At 50.4% G+C, this 20255-nt stretch overlaps 2 protein-coding genes across 6 annotated transcripts in view; one reads left to right on the forward strand and one right to left on the reverse strand.

Annotated features, from left to right (window-relative positions):
- Positions 1-8865: 8865 nt before the first annotated feature.
- HNRNPAB (heterogeneous nuclear ribonucleoprotein A/B) lies at positions 8866-15190 on the forward strand. 2 transcript variants are annotated; one of them, XM_003404694.4, is made up of 8 exons: positions 8866-9021; positions 9131-9363; positions 10134-10302; positions 10965-11123; positions 11278-11409; positions 13544-13661; positions 14344-14484; positions 14785-15190. In XM_003404694.4, exons 2-8 carry the CDS (start codon positions 9155-9157, stop codon positions 14853-14855), a joined length of 999 nt encoding a protein of 332 aa, XP_003404742.2. In that variant the 5' UTR covers positions 8866-9021; positions 9131-9154; the 3' UTR covers positions 14856-15190. The 2 variants fall into 2 exon arrangements, with proteins under 2 accessions (XP_003404742.2, XP_064135312.1); XM_064279242.1 differs by lacking the exon at positions 14344-14484 and having other exon boundaries at positions 8871-9021.
- A 198-nt stretch (positions 15191-15388) lies between these two features.
- Positions 15389-20255, reverse strand: part of PHYKPL (5-phosphohydroxy-L-lysine phospho-lyase) — a 44838-nt gene continuing 39971 nt past the window's right edge. For 3 of the 4 annotated variants that reach the window (XM_064279240.1, XM_023551981.2, XM_064279241.1), the window contains 5 exons: positions 19660-19814; positions 19115-19204; positions 17336-17466; positions 16352-16429; positions 15389-16213 (listed from right to left, as the gene is read on the reverse strand). In XM_064279240.1, coding sequence (XP_064135310.1) covers positions 16353-16429; positions 17336-17466; positions 19115-19204; positions 19660-19814 — 453 coding nt within the window. In that variant the 3' untranslated portion in view covers positions 15389-16213; position 16352. The remainder of the gene's footprint in view (positions 16214-16351; positions 16430-17335; positions 17467-19114; positions 19205-19659; positions 19815-20255) is intronic. The other variant, XM_064279239.1, reaches the window with a different exon arrangement.

Consider the following 20255-nt stretch of genomic DNA (forward strand, 5'->3'; position numbering starts at 1 on the left):
TTGAGAGCTTTATAACACTTGACCGAGAAGGGACAAGGGCTGAGGACCTAGAAAAGGAGTCTGTCCTGAGAAGGCTGAGAGGAGCCTGTGCTGAGGGGACTGAGAGGAACCTGTCCTCAGGGGGCTGAGAAGAGCCTGTTCTCAGTGGACCAAGAGGAGCCTGTCTTCAGGGTGTCAAGAGGAGCTGAGAGAGCTGTCCTGCACTGAAAAAGGGAGACTTTGCATTCACGCTTCCTGATCCTGATCCCATGTTGTAACCTGTTACTTTCCTAATAAACCCCATAACTGTGAGTATGGTCTGTGAGATATGTGTGGCCATTGCAATGGATTATTGAACCTAATAGAGAAGTAGAGATTGCAGTGGGAGGAATAGCTGGTGTCAGAATTGATAAAAAAAGATTGGAGGGTGGAGGCATATTTGACCTCCACTTCATAGGGATCAGCTCTGGGCTCAGGCTGATGCTGATGGTGATTCTCCCCCTTCATGAAGTTAGAGGAGGTCAGATGCCACCGTGCCATTTTTACACCCTATATGAAGAGAAACCTATTGCACTGTAGCCGGTAAAGGATTCCTTCCTTAGATGCTGCTATTGTTATGTTGTTGTTAGTAGTAGTAATAGCATCTACCGTTTACAGCAATTACATGTCAGACGCTGTCCTAAATGCTTTGCATCCCATCTCTCTGATCCTTGTAGGAGTCATGAGAGACAGGTATTAGCACTCCTATTTTAAAGATGACGAACGAAGCTGAGCTGTTTGGCGGTTTAGTCAGGGATGTATATTACAGACGCTTTCAGTAAATGAAAATGAGTTTCCTTGGTCCAGGAATAAGACAGTAGGACTTGGTGGGGGCTGGGGTGAGCTGGACAGCACCTGCCCCCTCTGCTGGGGGCAGCGGAACTCAGCTCCAGCTGACTATTGACATGTGGGACTGTGGCCCAGTGTGACTTCATATAACAATTTTCCAAAAGTAACTGAAAGTATAACATTTCGTGGAAGTATCATAATTTATAAATGTTGGCAAAGAATTTTTAAAGAAATATTCAAAGTGCTACATAGGATAAACAAGCATGTCTGAGAGTCACACTCAGCTGACAAGGTTTGTAACCTTGGGTTAAGAGACCCTGTGGTCATTCTGTAGGCATTGGAGTGCCAGCTGGCAGTCTCGGGTGAAGACACAGGCCTAGTGCTTGAGCTCACAGTCAGTTTCAATGTTGTGGTCTGTACTCAGCGGGGCCCTTCCTGTGGGCGTGAGAGAACACATTTCCTGGAGGAAGCGGAAGCCTGAAGGATGTGCAAAGTAGGCAGGTGATATTTGGGGAAGAGTATTCCAGTAGAGGGAATAGCAGGTACAAAGATCTAGAGGCAAGAGGTGAGTTCCAGAAAATAAAAGAGACTCAGCATGGCTAGAGTGGAGAGTGGGAATGAGACTTGGTTCATGCCTGGCCTCACAGGCCTTGTGGGAGAGTCAGGTTAGGCTAGGCTGCAATTACAGATAAACTGACAAATCTCAGCGGCCTGATGCCATACAGTTTCATTTCTCATTCGTGTAAAGTCTGACATGGGTTGAACAGCTCTTCTCCCTAATGTAGCTCTCATATGTAGAACACATGGTCTACAGGGGCCCCAGAGCGGAGGAAGAGAGATCTGGAGGAGACCCCCGGCCTTAACTGCCCAGGTCTGGAAGTAACCCTTCTACTCACAGACCATTCAGCAAGGGAGGCTGGGAATAGGAGCGGAGCCCACAAATTTCTGTGATCCCAGGTGTCTGTGTCACTCATATTCAAGTTAGAACTTAATTCTTAAAGCAGTGGGAAGCCAGACGAGGTTTTCACACAGAGTAGTGACCCCAAGCATCTGTCAGTTTGTCGTATTGTGGTGGCTTGCATGTTGCTGGGATGCTGGAAGCTATACCACTGGTATTTCAAATACCAGCAGGGTCACCCATGGTAGACAGGTTTCTGCAGAGCTTCCAGACTAAAACAGACTAGGAAGAAGGACCTCGTGGTCTACTCTGAAACACAGGCCAGTTAAAACCTTATAAACAGCAGTGGAACGCTGCCTGGTATAGTGCTGGAAGATGAGTCCCTCAAGTTGGAACGCACTCAAAAGACAACAGGGGAAGGGTTGTCAAAGTAGAGTCGACCTTAGTGACGCGGATAGAGTAAAACTTTCGGGACCTTCATTTGCTGATATAGCACAACTCAAAATAAGAAGAAACAGCTGTAAACATCCGTTAATAATTGGAATGTGGAATGTACAAAGTATGAATCTAGGAAAACTGGAAGTCATTGAAAATGAAATGTGTAAACATTGATATTATAGGCATTAGTGAGCTGAAATAGACTGATATTGGCCATTCTGAATCAGACAATCACATGGTCTACTATGCTGGGAATGACAAATTGAAGAGGAATGACGTTGCATTCATTGTCAAAAAGAACATTTCAAGGTCTATTCTGAAGTGCGATGTTGCCAGTAATAGGATAACAGCCACATGCCTAGAAGGAAGACCAATCAACATGACTATTTTTTAAATTTACGCACCAACCACTAATAACAAAGATGACGAAACTGAAGATTTTTACCAACTTCTGTAGTCTGAAATTGATCAAACATGCAATCAAGATGCATTGATAATTACTGGTGATTGGAATGTGAAAGTTGGAAACAAAGGATTAAACCCATTGTTCTCAAGTCAATCCCAACTCATAGCGACCCTATAGAACAGAATAGAACTGCCTCATAGGGTTTCCAAGGAGCGGCTGGTGGATTTGGACTGCTGACCTTTTGGTTAGCAGCCAAACACTTAACCATGGCGTCACCAGGGCTCTCAAGAAGCGCTGGTAGTTGGAAAATATGGCAAACGATGCCAGAGACCGCATGACAGAATTTTGCAAGACCAACAACTTCTTCATTGCAAATACCCTTTTCAACAACCTAAATGGCAACTATACATGTGGACCTCACCACATAGAATACACAAGAATCAAATCAACTACATCTGTGGAAAGAGATGATGAAGAAGCTTGATACCATCAGTCAGAACAAGGCCGGTGGCCAACTTCCGAACACATGATTCATTGCTCAGATGAAAGTTCAAGCTGAAGCTGATGAAAATTAGAGCAAGCTCAAAAAAAAGAAAAAACCAAACCCATTGTGGTCGAGCCGATTCCGTCTCATAGCGACCCTATAGGACAGAGAAGAGCTGCCTCATAGGGTTTCCAAGGAGCACCTGGTGGATTCGAAATTACACCCTTGAGTGTTGTCATGGATTGAATCATGTCCCCCCAAAATTTGTGTATCAATTTGGTTAGGCCATGATTCACAGTATTGTGTGATTGTCTACCATTTTTGCATCTGTTGTGATTTTCCTGTGCTGTAAATCCTGTCTCTATGGTGTTGATGAGACGGGATTAGTAGCAGTCATATTAACGAAGCAGGACTCAATCTACAAGATTGGATAGTGTCTTGAGCCAAACTCTTTTGAGACATAAAAGAGAGAAGTGGGCAGAGAGACATGGGGACCTCATACCACCAAGAAAGAAGCACCAGGAGTACAGCATGTCCTTCGGACCCAGGGTCCCTGCACTGAGAAGCTCCTAGTCCAGGGGAAGATTGATGACAAGGACCTTCCTCCAGAGCCAACAGAGAGAGAAAGCCTTCCCCTAGAGGTGACGCCCTGAATTTGGACTTCTACCCTCCTAGACTGTGAGAGAATAAACTCCTGTTTGTTAAAGCCATCCACTTGTGGGATTTCTGTTATAGCAGCACTAGATAACCAAGACAAGTATATCCCACCTGAATTTAGAGACCATCTCAAGAGATTTGATGTATTGAACACTAATGAACAAAGACCAGATGAGTTGTAGAACGACATCAAGGACATCACACACGAAGAAAGCATGAGATCATTAAAAAGACAGGAGAGAAAGACCAAAATGGATGTCATAAGAGGCTCTGAAGTTTGCTCTTGAATGTTGAGTTCCTAAACGACGAACTAAAAGAGCTGAACAGAAGATTTCAAACGGTGCGTGAGAAGACAAAGTAAAGTATTATAATGACATGTGCAAAGATCTGGAGTTATAAAGCCAAAAGGGAAGAACATGCTCGTCATTTCTCAAGCTGAAAGAACTGAAGAAAAATTCAAGCCTCAAGTTACAATACTGAAGGATTCTACGGGGACAATTTTGAACAACACAGGAAGCATCAAAAGAAGATGGGAGGAATACACGGAGTCACTTTACCAAAAAGAACTGGTCGACATTTAGCCATTTCAGAAGGTAGTGAATGATCAAGAACCAATGGTACTGAAGGAAGAAGTCCAAGCTTCACTGAAGGGAATGATGAAAAATAAGGCTCCAGGACTCAATGGAATAACAATGTTTCAACAAACATGCAGCATTGGAGGTGTTCACTAGTCTATGTTAAGAAATTTGGAAGACAGCTTCCTGGCCAACCAACTGGAACAAATCCATATTTGTGCGCATTCCAAAGAAAGGTGATTAAACAGAATGTGGAAATTATCGAACAACATCATTAATATCACACACAAGTAAAATGGTACTGAAGATCATTTAAAAGCAGTTGCAGCAGTACACTGACAGAGAACTGCCAGAAGTTCAAGCCGGATTCAGAATAGGACATGGTATGAGGGATATCATTGCTGATGTCACATGGATCCTGGCTGAAAGCAGAGACTACCAGAAAGATGTTTACCTGTGTTTTATTTGTCATGCAAAAGCATTTGACCGTATGGTTCATAACAAATTATGGATAACACTGTGAAGAATGGGAATTCCAGAACACTTAATTGTGCTCACGAGGAACCTGTATTTAGACCAAGACGCAGTAGTTCAAACAGCACAAGGTGATACTGCATGGTTTAAAGTCAGGAAAGTTTGCATCAGGGCTGTATGCTTTCACCATACTTACTCAATCTGTATGCTGAGTAGATACTCTGAGAAGCTGAACTATATGAAGAAGAATGTGACATCAGGACTGGAGGAAGACTCATTTACAGTCTTTGATACGAAGATGACTACAACCTTACTTGCTGAAAGTGAAGAGGACTTGAAGCACTTATTGAGAGTACAGCCTTCTGTATGGATTGCACCTCAACATAAAGAAAACAGAAATCATCACAACTGGACAAATAAGCAACCTCATGATAAATGGAGAAAATATCGAAGTTGTGAAGGATTTCATTTTAATTGGATCCACAATGAAGGCCCATGGAAGAAACTGTCAAGAAATCAAATGACGTATCGCATTGGGCAAATATACTGCAAAAGACCCCTTTAAAGTGTTAAAAAGCAAAGATGTAACTTCGAGGACTAAAGTATTTTTAATTGCCTCATATGCATGTGAAACTGGGCAATGAATAAGGAAGACTGAAGAATTGATTCCTTTTAATTATGATGTTAAAGAAAAATGTTGAATATACCATGGACTGCCAGAAGAATGAACAAATCTGTCTTGGAGGAAGTACAGCCAGGATGCTCCTTAGAAGCAATGATGGTGAGACTATGTCTCACGTACTTTGGACATGTTATCAGGAGGGACCAGTACCTGGAGAACGACATCATCCTTGGTAAAGTAGAGAGTCAGTGAAAAAAAGGAAGACCCTCCACAAGATGGACTGACACAGTGGCTGCAACAATGGGCTCAAGCATAACAATGATTTTAAGGATGGCAAAGGACTGGGCAGTGTTTCGTTGTGTTGTACATAGGGCCGCAATAGCTAGAACTGACCCAATGGCACCTAACAACAAGTGACAGAACCAGACTTGTGTTTTAGAAAGAGTCCTCTGGCTGTAGCCAGAGTTGGCCCTGGAGCAGGGGAGCTGGAGCCCATTTGGGCAAGTGTGGGAAGTGGCCAGAGTGGGAATTGGCCTCAGCAGAGTCACAGCATACCTGCAGTTAACTCACACAATTGCCACCTTGCAGGCTCAGCTAAAAAAAAAAAAAGGACAACGTGAGAAAAATAGGTTTGTATAATTAAAAATAAATAAAAACCTGTCCAAATGCATTGTGCCTGTCCTCTGTATTCCAGATCTAAGATTGTACACACTCTACATATGTATTTCTATACAGTTTGAATCCCCAGAGTCCAGGTTCTGTACACTAGGCCGTGTAATGGGTTTCTAGGGGGTAATTAAGCCCCTGGATGACTTGAGAACCTCATTGCCATGGAAGGTATTCTTTACTTAAGGTCTGTAACCAAGATCCAATAACAAGAGGGGAGATCCTTGTGTCAGAGGGACTCCCTACTTCTTCCAAACAGCCTGGTGTCCTGCCTTGGTCCAAAACACCCTTGGGTGCAGTATAAAGCATTCTGTGCTGAGGTTGATCCCTGCCTGTTCACAGTTCTTTATAATTTACCACATGTTTTCTAAGCCATTGTCTCATTCTAGCTTCACAAAAATTTAATCAGATATGAGATCTTCTAAATTAGACCAAGGAATCAAAGCTCAGAAACACTGTGGCCCACAGCAGCCAGGAGCTCTGGAAACAATCTCCAATCCAATTGGAAGTGATGGCTTTTCAGCCACACTTTTTAGCCATGCAATTTCAGTGTTCTTGGGTATAAAGTATGGATAACTGCCTGTCTTAGGCTGGGTTCTCTAGAGAAGCAAAACCAGTAAAATGTATAAATACCTATATAGACAGATTTTATATCATGGAAATGGCTCACTCAATTGTAGAGGCTGGAATGTCCCAAGTTTGTGGATCAAGACAGAGGCTTTTCCTGATTCACGTGGCCACAGAGTCTGGCGAACTCAAGATTGGTAGGTAGGAGGGCAGGGCTATTGCTCATAAGCTGTGAAGATTCAGGAATCCCAAGCTCAGCAGATAAGCTGTTAGCTCAGGTCCCAAGACTGGGAGGTCAGACAAACAGAAGGCAGCTGCAGGATCCAGAGCAGCCAAAAGCCAGAACGTCCACTTAAATTCGGATGCAGGCCACATGCCCAAAGAAACAGCAGATCCCATCATGGGGGTAATCACATACAAACACTGAGAATCACAGCCCAGCCAAGTTGACACAAAACATTAACCATCACACTGCCCAAAGCTATTTTGAAGCTCCAATGAAGCAATGTTGGTAAAAGCATTTTGCAAACTGTGAAGCACTGTCCAAATCCTGTTATGATCAAACCTGACCTGTCATTGAAAGCATTTCTGAGTTCTGCTAAAGGAATCCATGTGGATGAGTGCAGGAAACTAAGTGAAACTAGGCCCTCAGTAGTTATGTCCTGGGGCTGCATTTACACTATTTGACTTTGAACTCAATCGCCTGCATCACTTTGATTGCTTGGGCAGCTTCACCCATCTTTTGTTGGCCACATCACTGGCCCTTATTTCTGTGAGTGGGCAGGGCAGCAGGTGGAGTTGGGCTGGGAAGTTGGTTGGGGACTTCCCCACAAGCCTCACTGCCAGATTTCCTGGCAGTGACATGACTAAGGTTTTATGGAGATATGTGAATTTCAGTCAAGGAATCTAGCCTGAAAGAGTGAAGAGGTAAGGTAGTCCCTGGGGTGAACCGCAGGGCACTGGCTCACCTGGGGGTAGCTCTTGATTGCTGCCTTGGAGGAAAACAGCCCAGTGTGGCCAAATCTTCAGATTTTTGTAGAAAGTCTGAAGTCTAGATTTTTTTTTTATTTTTAATTAATGTGATTGTCAGTTTTCATTCTCACAGTAATTCCATTGTCCAGCTAACTGGATTAGGGCAGGGTTGGCTGTGTGGCCTTGGCCATGCTGTTGCCTTCCATTTTCTTATTTATAAATTGGTGACTGTGATGGTACCACCACCACAGGGTTGTTAGGAGACCAAATGAGAGAACAGAATGCTCAGCCTGTTGCACAGGGCCTGGCTGCAGGAATCTAGCTGGAAATATCAGCTACTTGTGTTCTGTTGCTACTTGGTGAATCCAAGCTTCTGAGGATGTAATCCTGGGCCTTTTGGGGCCCCAAACCCAAATGATTAAAAGCAATCATGGGGTAACGCAAGCCTTTGAAGCCTGGTAGATGATATAAAGCGATTTTGTATCTCCGTGTATTAAAAAAAGATAATCAACCACTGTCCCCCGCAACTCATGATTTCACAGGCGTGGTTATGCTTTGTTAAAAATAAATTTTAGCAAAAATGAACTAATCTAAAGGAAAGATTTAGGTAAACAAAACTATAACTAAGATGCTAATCACCGATATGGTGCGCACCGAGGATTGGGGGACACCGTGATCCATGGCTCTTCCCCCGCCATTGGCAACAGATGCCCCTCCCCCCCGCCCCATCACTGTAGGAAGGGGAAGCAGCAAAAAGGCAGGGAGCGGGGGGCTACGAGGGGCTCCAAGGGCAAAGAGGAGCGCGGGCTGAGAACCCATGCGCCCAATCCCGGAAGCTCAGATTCCGGCGCCCGGCTTCTGCCTCTTCCAGTCGGGCGACCTTGGACTGCGAGACTTCCTCGCGCCGTTCCCCGTTTGAGAAGTGAGGCGGTTGAGGCCGCCAGTGCTGGGATGGGGGTAACGGGAGCTAGCGGCTACGGCCTCAGGGAGTCAGGGTTCGTTCTGGGCTTCTCCGAAGCTGGGCTCCGGCTGCCGTGCAGCCGGAACACGCCACCATCCCGCCCGGCCTCCAGAACCCTCATCAAGGCCCCAAACTCGCGCGGGTTCTAAGATGAGGACAAAGCCCGCCCGGATCTAGAGCGCGCGCGCCGTCGCAGCCAATGATATGCCAGCCTAAAGCTGAGTGACGGGAGACCGCATCCAATGAAGACGCGTCTTGTTGCGAGGTGGCCCCAGCTTCGGCATTATAAAGAGCGCCACGAGTCGGCATTGTCAGGCGGCGGAACCGCGCGGGCCGGAGAGGGCTTTGAGTCGGTGGTTCTGCCCGGCGGCAGTCGCGGCAGCGGGAAGGGGGTCGGGTCAACCCCGGCAGCGCGAGCGTGAGCGGGGCCGAGCCCGCGGCGCCTTCCCCGACAAGTGGGAACGAGCGGGCCCCGCAGCGTCATCGGCGGCGAGGTAAGCGGCCCGGCCCGTGAGCCGGCGGGCAGGCGGGTGGGCGCTCGGGAGGTCGGGGCGGGCGCCGGGCCAGCTGACGCGGGTCGCCGCTTGGGGCCTTTCGTTGCAGGAGCCGCCGCGCACCGGCCTAGGCATGTCGGAAGTGGGTGAGGAGCAACCCATGGAGACGACAGGCGCCACCGAAAACGGACACGAGGCCGCCCCCGAAGGCGAGTCGCCGGCCGGTACCGGCAGCGGGGCCGCGACAGGGGCCGGAAGCGGGACCGCGGCCCCCCCGGCGGGGACTCAGAACAGCGCCGAGGGAGACCAGATAAACGCCAGCAAGAACGAAGAGGACGCGGGGTAGGTGCCGCGGGCGGCCGGGGCGCCGCCTTTGTTCCGGGCCTCCTTTTGTTGGCGCCACGCGGCGGGGGGAGGGGCGGCGGCGGCCCGGCCTGGTGGCCGCGCGGGTCTGGCCTCCGGGCTCGCCGCGGGCCTCCCCTCCGGGCTCGCCGCGCCGCCGCTCGCGCCGGAGTTTGCCGGAGTTTGTTGGGTCGACTTTGGCGCCGCCCCAGGGCCGCTCGCGCCGTGCGGGGCGGACCGCCGAGAGGAGGGACAGCGCTCGCACCCGGGGCCAAGCCGGGTCTGGGCTCGAGCTGCGTGGGCGGTGTTGGCGCGCGCCCCGGCCTAGGCCTTCCTCCCGCCTCCCGCCGTCGGGGGCGGAGTCGGGCTCAACGTGGTCTCGGCTCCCGGAAGCCTCCAGTTCCTCGAGCGAGATTCCGGGAGGAGCTAAAAAACAGGGGTCACGATAGACCTCTGAAAAGCGGATTTTAGGCGTATTAAATCCCAGTTATGAGTGGTCAGGGTCTGTACCCTTGGCGAGGTTGTTCTTCCTTTCCTTGTTGGGTGAGAGACCTGGGGGTATGCCGTATTAAGCATTGTAAGGGTCTAGGGTCACTTGGGGGTAGTGGAGATGTACATCTTTGAGAGTAAAATCCTAACAGTTTTCAAGGGTTGTGTAGGCCTTTGTGATGGTGGCCTTACTTGTAGTTCTTTCGGTTTTGGGAGGGTCAGTTCTTTCTGAAATCATGCTGTTCTTGTAAGACTTACTTGTCCTCACCCTACTATTACAGAAAAATGTTTGTTGGTGGCCTGAGCTGGGATACCAGCAAAAAGGACTTAAAAGACTATTTTACCAAATTTGGAGAGGTCGTTGACTGTACGATAAAAATGGATCCCAACACTGGACGGTCAAGAGGGTTTGGGTTTATCCTCTTCAAGGATGCAACTAGTGTGGAGAAGGTAAGCTGGGGACTTTGTGTCAGCAATCTTAATACATAGGGTTTGAGTTGAGAACATTGTTCATTCTAGACTGATTAGTTTTTGTGCTCTGCATGTGGCTGAGTGCTTTGGGAAAAGCAGAGCAGTTAGAGGTTGTGTTCTTGAAGAAGCAAAAGTACAGATAAAATGGGAAGAGAAGAGTGTGGGCTGGAGTGGTCAAGGAAGATGAGGTTAATTAGATTATTTTTCTGTGTGCTTATCTTCAGTAAAGATTAGAGAAGAATCTATAGTTGCTATGAGGTAGGTATTTTTAGCACCGTCTTACAGATAAAAAATAAAGGCTCAGAATTTTATGAAGCAATCACACAACTAGTAAGTGGTGGCAGGAGGATCCATAGCCCAGCTCCAGCCTGTGCTCTTAATCACTGCTGCTTTATTTCTGGAGGAGTCATGCCTTCCACTGGGACCGCCTGAACAGGAAGAAAGTCAAGGGTGGGACTGATTCATAGGTATTAGGGTGCTTCAGATTTTGAAGAAAATTGGGTTGGGAAGTCAGGCTGGGGTAGAGTTTGGAGGAGTTGAAGCACATATTGTGTACCTGCTTGGGAGTTTTGTGGCTCAGAGAAGGGCGTTGCCTAGGGTAATGCAGCTAAGTTAGACCTAGTCACCTTTTTTTGGAACAGGTGTTAGACCAGAAGGAGCATAGGCTGGATGGCCGTGTCATTGACCCCAAAAAGGCCATGGCCATGAAGAAGGACCCAGTGAAGAAAATTTTTGTTGGGGGTCTGAATCCCGAAGCCACTGAAGAAAAAATCAGGGAGTACTTCGGAGAGTTTGGAGAGGTGAGTGTGTTCCCAGGAGTCACCTGCTAACTGTCCTGAGGCTGCTTTGCTCTTGGTCCTTGGCAGCCTTGCCTGGCCAGTGCCTTTTTTCCTTGTGTCCTCTAGGCTCTGGGGCAGGGGAGGCACACACCCTGAGCTTTGCCTGTGTTTACAGATTGAGGCCATCGAACTTCCCATGGATCCAAAATCAAACAAAAGACGAGGCTTTGTTTTTATCACCTATAAAGAAGAGGAACCTGTGAAGAAGGTTCTGGAGAAAAAGTTCCACACTGTCAGTGGAAGTAAGGTAGTGTGTCCATATGTCTGTATGCTTGGCCTCCTGCTGCTAGAGAACTGGCCCTTTGCATGTGTGGGCTTTGTAGACCCAGGTGGGCTACCTGCAAGAGCTCTCAAGAGTGTTTGGCCCTTACTGTTTGTCTGCAGTGTCTGCTGCCCTGGCTGGGGCAGGTTGAATATATTGGATGAGGTACCGGCCTTCAAGTAGCTCTTACATGGTAGAGCTGGCAGTTAACTGGTTGTGAGGGATGCAGGAGAGTTGGCATGGTGTCTGTGGGAAGAGCAAGCTGGGGGTATCCTTTCCCGTATGAAAATAAGGTGGGGGTGTTCTGGATCTTGAGTCTAAAGTATGTGAATCTGGAGTTGAGGTCTTGAGATGGTATGGAATTTATGCCGCTCACTATTTTTCTCTGTGGTGAAGCCTGCTCTGCTGCAGAGCTTTGCTTCTACCTCCTTTCTTAAACCAAATCTTGGCTCCACTTCATTTGCTGTGGGTATTACTTTAGTCACCCCCCACCCCAGGCAAAGGCCCTTCCCAAAGAGCTCCCAGGGACCTGGCTAGTTGAAATCCAGAGCCAGTTTTGCCTTCAAATAAGTGGATCCTGTGCAGTGAGAGGTGGAGTTCTTCCCACTGAACTCTGGGCCATCCAGGCTTCAAGTGTTCCACCAGGCAGCCGAGGAGGCAGTTGGGAGCTGAGGGTGCGGCCTGGGTGTGGTGAGTTCTGTGTCTGAGCAGGAGTGGCAGCCAGATAAGGTGGGACAGGTAGGGTGGGGCTCCTGGAAGCTGCTGTCGTTGCTGGGAGTTTGTGAAGGTTGGATTCACTTTAGGGGCTGCTGGGTGGGGCATTCTTGGTTAATTACGCCCCCCCCTCCCCACAATGCCATCTCTGGCTATTTTTTTTTTTTAGCCTACTGTAGTGTGAAACAGTGGGAGAAAGAGCCTAGGGCAGTGCTAGTGAGACTGCTGGGGGTGGGTCTTGAAATAAATGTGTTTACTTCATTGTATTCGGCATTTCTAATTCAGTAGACTAGGATACCTTAGATTGTATCACTTGTAGAGGTGACCTGTCACTTTTTTAGGAGGAGTATGCTTGTATGAGGATACTGTGTAAAGTGGTTTTTACGGCTTTTAATGGGGGCAGGGGGTGTGTCAGGAGACTTATTTTACACACTTAACTAAGTAGCATTTTGAAGGGCCGCCACTCTACCTTACACCACCCCCAAACCAAAACCAAACCCAGTGACGTCAAGTCAATTCTGATTCATAGTGACCCTATAGGCCAGGGTAGAACTGCCACATAGAGTTTCCAAGGAGCTCTCTATAGGACAGTAGAATTGCCCCATAGGGTCGTCAAGGAGTAGCTGGTGGATTCGAACTGCCAACCTTTTGGTTAGCAGCTGAGCTCTTAACCATTGCTCCACCAGGGCTCCCTCACCCCCAGTGAGCAGGTTTTTGACCAAAAATGAAATTGTCTCTAGGATACAGAGAACCTAAGCATCCAGCCCCTCCTGACAACAGGCCCGTGGGTCGGAGCGTGGAGGGAGAAAGGGTCGGGTGGAGGTAGCTGTAACCTCATGCGGCCTGGACCCCGAGGGCCTGGCTTTCCCATCTGTGAAACGAAAGACAGGATCCCCTTAATTTGACGTTTGAGTGAAATGCCTCACTTTTTTCTCTGTATCCTCAAAGGTCCATCCAGCCCCAGCCGTCTTTTATCCGGGAAGCCTTTCCTGATCTCCCAGTCCCCAGTAGGTCCAAGGTGGTGCCCAGGCTCCAGCCTCCCCACCATCTGGTCTGGCGTTTTGCTGCACTAGGCTAGAATTGGCTGCTTTGCCCCCCTTTTCCTCCTTGGTGGTTATGGAGCTGCCCCAGGGCCGAGATCACCCAGGGTTGTGGTTTTGTCTTCCTCATCCCCAGAGCTTTCTTTGTGAAAGTCGAGCTAAAAAGGTCCTTGTGTCAGTCTTGGTTTGTCTAGGTGTCGTTCCAAGAGCTTTCAGCCTGGATGTGGCTTTCCACCCCCAGAATACTATGTTTCTGAGCAGATGGGCCAGCTCCACCATGTGAACATCTGTCAGTGAATGTCTTTGCACCAGCCCTGCCCCAAGCTTGTCCCACTGGCCTGATCCTCTGCCCTCTTGGCTTTTAGTGTGAAATCAAGGTGGCCCAGCCCAAGGAAGTCTACCAGCAGCAGCAGTATGGCTCGGGGGGCCGCGGGAACCGCAACCGAGGGAACCGAGGCAGTGGCGGCGGTGGTGGAAGCGGAGGTGAGTGGGACCTAGATGAAGATGGGTGCTGTGGCCCTGCCTGGCTGGCTGGAGCCTCGTGCCTGTCTTGGGCTCGCTCTCGTCTCTGGTGCTCTGTGTGCAGCAGGGGTGGTAGGCAGGAGCGGGAGGCGGGCGTGGGGCAGATTTCTGGAGCACGCGGCTTTGCACGGCAGCTGCCGCCGCAGCTTGAAATGGAAGAGGCTCACCTTCAGCCCGGGGCCCCAGGGCAGAATGCAGTTGCATCCTGTCACTGGGGTGGGAGTGGGCAGCACGGGCTCTGGGGTGTGCTTGGCTCTGTGGCTGTCCTGAGTCTTAGTACACAGTGGATGGGCAGGCAGGAGGGTAGGGGTAGGGCTGTGCCGGGCGCTTCACCTCCTTCCAGCCTAGGCCCTTCTGACTCCAAAGCCTGAACTCTATCAGTCAGTTTTTAGGCCAAGCTGCCAGGGAGGGTGGGGATGATGGGAGAGAGTGAAGTGAATGAAGTTAGCGTCTGGCTTTCTAGCCCTCTGGGTCTCAGGTGCAGGCTAGGTGCAGGGCCCTCTATACCAGCACAGCAGCCCCTTGGCTTCTGCCTCTGAGTTGCCATAGTTACCCCCGCCACCCAAAGGGCAGGATTTCCTCTATCCTAGCTCCTGCGTGTGCTAAACGGTCCATGGGCCCCTGTGCCCTGCTCCCCCCACAGGTCAGAGTCAGAGTTGGAATCAGGGCTACGGCAACTACTGGAACCAGGGCTACGGCTACCAGCAGGGCTACGGGCCCGGCTATGGCGGCTACGACTACTCGCCCTATGGCTATTACGGCTACGGCCCCGGCTACGACTACAGTAAGTAGGAGAGAGGGAGGCCCCATCCACTCGCCGCACAGGGGAGGCAGGACAGACAGCACAGGGGCCACTGGCAGCAGGGGCATTGGAGTCAGACTGGCCTGGTTCTGCCATGGAGCAACCTGAAGTTGAACTTTGGCTTCTGGGCCTCAGTTCTTAATCTGCAAAGTGGGGAAGGTACTCCCCAACTTACATGGTTGTTGAGGCTCTGGAGAGGATGTGAATCAAGCGCCTGGCACAGGGTGAATAGTGCCAGTAAGGAGTGGTTGCTCACTGCTGTACTGCTGTTCTTGTCCCCAGGTCAGGGTAGTACAAATTACGGGAAGAGCCAGAGACGTGGTGGCCACCAGAATAACTACAAGCCGTACTGAGGCTGCGGCACATGCGACCGGCGGCTGACTGCACTGCTCCGTTTGGATTTCATTGAACACAATTATGTACCAAATTTAACTTGGCAAACTTTCTATGGCCTGTCCCATGTGCATCTTATTTAAAAATTTCCCCCTGGAAATCACTCTCCCGTTTACTATTTCCAGAGCTCTAGTTGTGTTAGGCAGCGTGTGGTGTATCAGAGGCCGAACAGCATCATGGGCCTATTTTATTACCAGGTTCCCCAGAACCAGATTGGAGGGTCTGTGCCCAGCTGTCGCTCTGCAGCCTGGGCCTATGGACCCTGGTGTTAAAGAGTAAACTGTATCTTAGAAAACCAGTGTCACCTTTTTTCACCTTTTAATTTTATATTATTTGTGTCATACATTTCCTGTAATGGAAGTGTTAATTTTACTGTACTTTTTGGTACCTTTTGGGAATCTAATGTATTGTAAGGTATTTTACACGTGTCCTGATTTTGCCACGACCTGGATATTGAAGCTATCCAAGCTTTTGAAATAAAAATTAAAAAACCCCCACGCCTAGGTGAGTGTGGGCTATGCTGTATGAGACCTATTGCCCAGAGTGGGCAGGTGCCAAGTGCTCCACTTCCCCAGCCTGAGCCCTGGCCCCCTTCCTCAGCACCTTCCTCCAGCCGCTGGACCCCACTTTGGGTGTAGAGCTTGGGAGGACCTGGCTGCTCTTTTCAAACTGCCTCTTCCTGATCTGAATGTCTGTTCTCTGTCTAAAGCACAAACACATGGACCCACATCCTTGGGCTAAGAGTTTCCTTTAATGGAAGATCCTGTGATCCTGTGCCTGACCAGGCCCCAGGCCTCCTTCAGAGAAATGAAATGGGTGGGTGGTTTGAAGCTGCTGTGCAGTGTCCCCCAACCCTGTCCGCTATTGCATAGCCCCAGGCTATGGCTCCATAGTTTGAAGCAGTATCGGGCCCAACTGAACCAGTGGGAACAGGATTCTCTGTCTCTTCCAACAGTGAGTGTGGACCTGCAGACAAAAAAAAAAAAAAAAACAGGGTAATGGGCTAGCTGGACCTGGGAGTGGTGGCTGGTCCTCCTAGGTTAAGACATTGGCTGGTTAGGTTGGGGCACCCCAAGTCTAGGAGTTGAGGCCTGATAATAGCTGGTTGCAAGAGGCAGCAGGGCTGGGGCTCCAAGTGGATCCAGCCTTAGGAAGAGTTCTGGTGTTTCCTCATCCCAGCAGGGGTTGGCTGAGGGTAAAATTAACCACTCCTGTCCTCTGGCTTCAGCCACCAAATGTGTTTGAGATTTTCTGGTGGGGGTGGTTGGAGAGAGCCTGGGGGCAGCCCAAGCCACCTTCCCTTGTTGAAGAAACTGTCCTGTGGGAAGGAGAAAAAATGTAAATCCTAACAAAGATTTTTATAAAAAGGTTCCATTTGCTGAGAAGTGGAGGAGCTGCTGCGGGTGGTAAGATGTCCAGCTATGGTCCTGGAGGGCAGGCTGCTGGCCCTACTCACCTCAGGGGCAGGAGACTTGAAGGGCAGGGTGGGGCTGTAGCCTCAGTGTGGCGCAGCTGCTCAGCACTTTCTCCATGTCTAGAAAAGACCACAAAGCCACCGAAACTTGACTACCCTTTTTCCCCGACTGAAGATCCTGTTGCCTTCGGTGTCCCCTGGGATGTCAGCTCAGTGATTGGGCTGCAGGCTTATCGGGTCCTCATGTCCCACCACTTACCAGATGGTCAGGAGAGCCTAACTCAGTCCTGCTCCAGTCAACTTTCTCCCCAGGCTTCCAACTCCCCTGTTCCTCCTCAGTGCCTTCACCTCAGGTTGAGTCTAGTATGGGTCACTCAGCTCCAGAGTCCTGGGCTGATGCCCCTGTGGGCAGCGAGAAGTAACCCCGTGTGTGGGGTGGGGGGAGGGGAGGATCCCCTCATTGGCAGTGCTCTAATCCTCACCTGAGACTGGATTTTGCCTGTTTTGGGTCCCCTCGCTGAACTCTGGGGTGCCAGGGTGGTGCAAGTGGTCAGCACACTTGGCTGCTAACCAAAAGGGTAGTGGTTTAGTCTATCCAGAGGCACCTGGGAGAAAAGGTCTGGTGATCTGAAAAATTAAGACACTGAAAACCTTTTGGAGCACGGTTCTATTCTGACATATGGGGCTGCCATGAGTCGGAGGTAACTTGATGGCAGTGTTCTTTTTCTCACTTAGCTCTGCACAGATAGCCTATACTCAGCACAGACAGCTCACGGTTCAGGGGGCTCAACAGGCCCAACTTCAGTCCATGTGGCCCTGCTGCTCTTGTGTCTTACACTGGTGCCTGCCCAGCACTTGGGAACTCTTCTATGCACAGAACAGGCCAGGCAAGCCCCCTCCACTTCAGCCCCTTGCACTGTCCAGGGCACCCTGGCTCAGGGGTGGGGTTTTTCTGCTCCCAGGTCTAGTTCTGTGGGACTGGAGCCCCCGCCCCTGCACCCCCCAGGCTTGCAGGCTCTGGCTCACCGGTCAATACAGCATCCAGCATCGCCACCACGCGGCGTGCGTCGTCCAAGCTGAAGCACATTGGGGGCTTAAACTTGAGGATGTTCCTCCCAGGGCCATCAGTGCTCAGCAAAATGTAGTTCTCCTTCAGCCTGTGAGGAGGACACGGCAGGGGCCCTGACAGCTACCAGCCAAGACCCAGATCCATCATCTGGTTTCAAGGCCTTTTTTAGCCTGGCCTTGGCCACCTGCACCGGCCACCCCTATGCAACTCCCGTTCATCCTTTGTGGCCCTGCCCTGGGTGCCCTTTGCCTGCTGCCCACTCGCTTTGGGAGCCCCCAGGGCAGGGTCCTCACCTCATCTATCTCTAAGACAAGCCATGAGCAGCCGCACGGACTGCATGAAGCATCACCTTTCCCGCAGTATGGTCCATTTTTCTGAGTAGCTTATGTGGCTTCTTCACATGAGTGTGGTTTACTTTTTACATAAGACACATAAACACTTAATAGATGGTATAATGAGCCCCCATCTACTCTCATCAGGCTTCACTAACCTGCCAATCTTGTGTCTCTTCCCTGCATCCCACCATTTGTACCTGAATCATTAACGTTCCATGTTTACACTCTTAACCTAGTATAAAATATTCTGGCCATCGAGAGAAGGGCTCTTGTGTGATTGTATTTACATTCTGTCCCCCCATGGCATGCTTTATTTTGTCTGTTCCTTTTGTTGTTATATTTAAGTCTTGTCAGGAGCGGGGCTTATCCTCAGCCTGCCTTCTGGATCCTTTCTCCCAGCACTGACAATGACCACGCTAGAAAGAGCATGGTTTGGACTTTGGAGTCAGACAGCCCTGGGTTCAAATTCCAGCATGGCCACCTGATTGCAGGGCACCTGCTGGTGAAACACCTGCCCTGAGGGCCAGTGTCCTCCCAGAACTGGAGACCCAGCCGCCAGGGTAGCTGTGAGGGGAAGAAGCAGGCCTTGCTGGCTTCCTCCTTCCCATCAAAGGTGGCGGTTCAGAATCCCTGAGGCTGCCTGGGAGAATGGAGGGTGAGCAGGCAGATGTGCCTTTCTCAACTCACACTGGCACCCACAGGCCACAGACGGACAGCTGTTCAGGATGGGTCCCAAAAACTTCACAGAAGGAAAGGTTTACAACCATCCACGTGAATTAAAAACAAAATGACGGACATTTCATAATCGGAATAAGAACATGCATCAAACACACTAGAAGGGTTTTCAGTGTGGGGGATGTGTGGTGTAAGGGGCAGAGGTGGGAGTGGTGATAAAGAAATCAGGATTCCTGAGGCCTTTGGGGTTCAAGTGAAACAGAAACCAGAGCTGCTGGTGGGATAGATCCAGACACCCCCAGTGCAGACAAGGACCCGGAGTCCTGCCCACCCAACAATCCACTGCTCTGGGGCAAGGCACTGAGTCTGGTTGTGCCACCACCCAGCGATGTGACTGCAGAGCTGCCTCTGGAGCCCTCAGTCTGGCTGATGGGGTCTGTGTGCCTCTAGCTTTGGCATTCTTAGGGCACGGCAGCGTACTAGAGGCCCGGAACGGTTCCTGCCTTCACTTCCAAGTCCTTGCTGTCAGGAGCTGGGTGCAGACCAACTGAGCCACTCTCATGCACAGCTTGGCCAGCCCTGCCCCCACTTCCGCCTCCTGTGGCAGCCCAGATGCTGCACCCAGTCAATCCAGGAGGCGGCAAGAGGGAGGCCCCTTCCCAGTTGGCCCTAGGCTCTGCAAAGTATTTCCTGCTCCAGAAAGCACCTTTTTCAAGGAAAAAATACCTGGAGACCAAGTAGTCAGCCTCTTCCGTTGCTGGCTTCCTTGTGGCCTCGTCTTTGATCAGATCTACACCAATGAAGAGCCCGATGCCCCTGGAGCAGAAGGTAACATCTCCTAAGGCCTGGGCAGCCCCAGTCCCAGCTCTCATCCTCTGCCAGAGCCTTGGCCAAGCTCCCTGTACGGAAGCCCACTAGGGCTCACTCCTCTGCCTCCTGGGGAAGCTGAGAGCCAGGTGGCATGGAAGAGAGCCCTCGGAGGGGAGTGAACGGTTCTAGGGAGAAACTGGGATGGGGATACTGGCCTCCGTGTGGACACCAGCAAGAAGTTTGGGGGACAGAGAGAGCTCAGTTTGAATCTTGGCTCCTCCCCCGTCTGAAGTGTCATCTTGGGCAAGTGCACCTCTCAGGGCCTCAGTTTCCCCCCATAAAGCGGAAATAAAAATCCCCACCATCCCAGGCTGTTATGAGGGGAAAGGAGACACTGACCCCACTGGGCCCTGGTAGGTGTTCTTGTTAGTGGATGGTGACTTCTGCCCCCAGAGTCTCACCTGACGTCCCCAATGATGGGATGCTTGGCTTTCTGCTGCCTGAGGAGCTCCATCAGGAAGCTGCCCACATGGGCGGCGTGAGCCTGGAGCTGCTCCTTCTCCAAGACCTCCAGGACAGCCAGCCCCACAGCACAGGACACGGGGCTGCCCCCAAACTGGGCCAGGGACAAAAGGTACATCAGACCCCCAGAGAGTGGGCTGTGCCCCAGGGAGATGAGCAAAGCAGGATGGCCATGCTCACTCCCAGGGGAGCACAGGCCCCCAGCTCCTCAGGGTTCATAGTCCTCAGCATAATGGGATTCTCCTGAGGCCCTAATTGGCTTCCTGCCTTCCCAGATGCTAATGTGACTATGGCCTAGGTCAGGTACCCTGGGGGGCAGTAGGAGCCCCAAGAAATGCAGAACCAGAGTTGAGAGTGTACGTCACAGTCCCACAGAGGTGGTTTTTGCCAAGAGACACTTCAGGGCCCCATCTCATGGGCAGAGCCCACACCCACAGCATCAGACTACCCATCACCCCCTGCGAGGGGAGGTCAACAGCAGCATGCTAGAGCCACACCTGGGAAAAGCCGCCGTGTGGTGTGAGCTCATGGTTCC

This window comes from Loxodonta africana, chromosome 2 (genome assembly GCF_030014295.1).
Source record: "Loxodonta africana isolate mLoxAfr1 chromosome 2, mLoxAfr1.hap2, whole genome shotgun sequence".
Lineage (NCBI taxonomy): Eukaryota > Metazoa > Chordata > Mammalia > Proboscidea > Elephantidae > Loxodonta > Loxodonta africana.